Source organism: Argentina silus, assembly GCF_951799395.1.
Source record: "Argentina silus genome assembly, chromosome: 14".
Classification (NCBI taxonomy): Eukaryota; Metazoa; Chordata; class Actinopteri; order Argentiniformes; family Argentinidae; genus Argentina; species Argentina silus.
In genome coordinates this window covers 13,663,518-13,665,326 of record NC_139668.1, presented here as the reverse complement: position 1 = coordinate 13,665,326, position 1,809 = coordinate 13,663,518, and the positions used below count along the sequence as shown (strand labels likewise).

The 1,809-nt window shown below is 48.5% G+C and overlaps 1 protein-coding gene across 1 annotated transcript in view; it reads right to left on the bottom strand.

The window, feature by feature from the left end:
• Positions 1-1,528: 1,528 nt before the first annotated feature.
• Positions 1,529-1,809, bottom strand: part of pitpnm3 (PITPNM family member 3) — a gene marked incomplete at both ends in the record, with an annotated part of 57,377 nt that continues 57,096 nt past the window's right edge. Inside the window, one exon of the mRNA XM_083684193.1 lies at positions 1,529-1,809. This exon is cut by the window's right edge and continues 40 nt beyond it. Coding sequence (XP_083540319.1) covers positions 1,529-1,809 — 281 coding nt within the window.

The window sequence follows — 1,809 nt, the reverse complement described above, 5'->3', positions numbered from 1 at the left end:
GACACTGTCGAAGGAAAGAGAACTCAAATTAGTTACATGGATTACACTTGTTTCAAAAGTCAAATAACAGCGATTGCTTATGCTAATCTGTGCATTACCACATTCAAGCAGATTCATTCTCAAGTCCCATGCTCTTCTTAATTGCAGAAGGCACTATTCCTATACAATATCTAGAAATGAGTGTATTTTGAGCATGACTGGATGCTCCAGTTGTAGCTCATCAATGGGCTTTGCATAATAACCGTGGGTAAATTTACATTGGACTCTAAGCGGCTCAGTAGAATGGGAAAGTAGGAGGCAGGAGGCCATGAAAATAAAGAAGCTGCTCCTATTAATAGCCAGTTCCTCAGGTTGCTGCATGAATATTTATAAGGGGGTATTCAGATGGATCTCTCCTCTCTCTATCTCTCTCTCTCTGCTCCCCCTCCCTCTCTGTCTGCTCCTTCTCTCCACTCTCTCACTCCATCTCTCTCTGTCTGTCTGCTACCTCTCTCTCTCTCTCTCTCTCTCTCTCTCTGCTCTCTCTCTGTTTGACATACTTTTTCATCTCTCACCATCATATCCTTCTCTCTCTATCACCCTCTCTCTCTCTCTGTCTGATATCCCTCTTTCTGCCTCCCTCTCTCATCTCTCTCTCACTCTGTTTAACATCCCTCTCTCTTTCTGCCTCCCTCTCTCATCTCATCTCTCACTCTGTTTAACATCCCTCTCTCTTTCTGCCTCCCTCTCTCATCTCTCTCTCTCTCTGTTTAACATCCCTCTCTCTTTCTGCCTCCCTCTCTCATCTCTCTCTCACTCTGTTTAACATCCCTCTCTCTTTCTGCCTCTCTCTCTCATCTCTCTCTCTCTCTGTTTAACATCCCTCTCTCTTTCTGCCTCCCTCTCTCATCTCTCTCTCTGTTTAACATCCCTCTCTCTTTCTGCCTCCCTCTCTCATCTCTCTCTCTCTCTGTTTAACATCCCTCTCTCTTTCTGCCTCCCTCTCGTCCTCTCTGACTGTGCAGCTCGTCTGTATAAACCATAATATCCCCAGCTCCTACATTTGCCGTGATGACCCTTGTGTATCACACCACAAAACAACATCAAGGTTAACATTTATTGACTGCACAGAGGACAATACCATCAATCTGGGTTGGAGTCAATGTTTTACAAAGCCTTGTGTTCTCAAAAGAAACACAGGTTGAGGAGCCAAAAGTGACTGAACTGAATTATTCAACATGAATAATTCATTGTCAATGATGTCAGTTAGGCCACCATAGGCAATATGAATGAGACAATGGGGAGGGGTCAACTGCATTCCACAACTAATGCCTCAATTACAGACACTGAGGAGCTGGATGTGGAAGATCAACGTTGCCATTTCAGACATTTCTCAAGTAGCTATATCTGCTGAACTAAGAGGCTGTTTGGGGACCTTGAAGTGGAGTCACACACCTTGGGCCTGGACACTGACACCCCTGTCCTCCTCCTCCTCCTCTTCCTTTGTCCTCCCTGCCTCTCTCTCTCCCCTCCTCTCTCTCAGTGGCTGTCAGGGATTGGTGTCCTCACGGTGCATGGAGGCCCGCCCCCACACGCCATGGCCCCCTCCCCCTCCTCCCCCGTGGTCCTTGTCGGACTCGGGCTGGCTCTGGGCGCGCTCGGGTTTGGGGTTGGCTGTGCAGGGTGGGTCCGGTTGCTGCACGGACATGGTCCTACGCAGGTGGGTGCGCTTACACAGGAAGTCAGGCTTGGCAGAGAGGCCGAAGGAGCCCTTCCTGAGGACCATACGTACAGAGGAGGTCTTCTTAGGTCTGGCCCGGTGGCCAAACT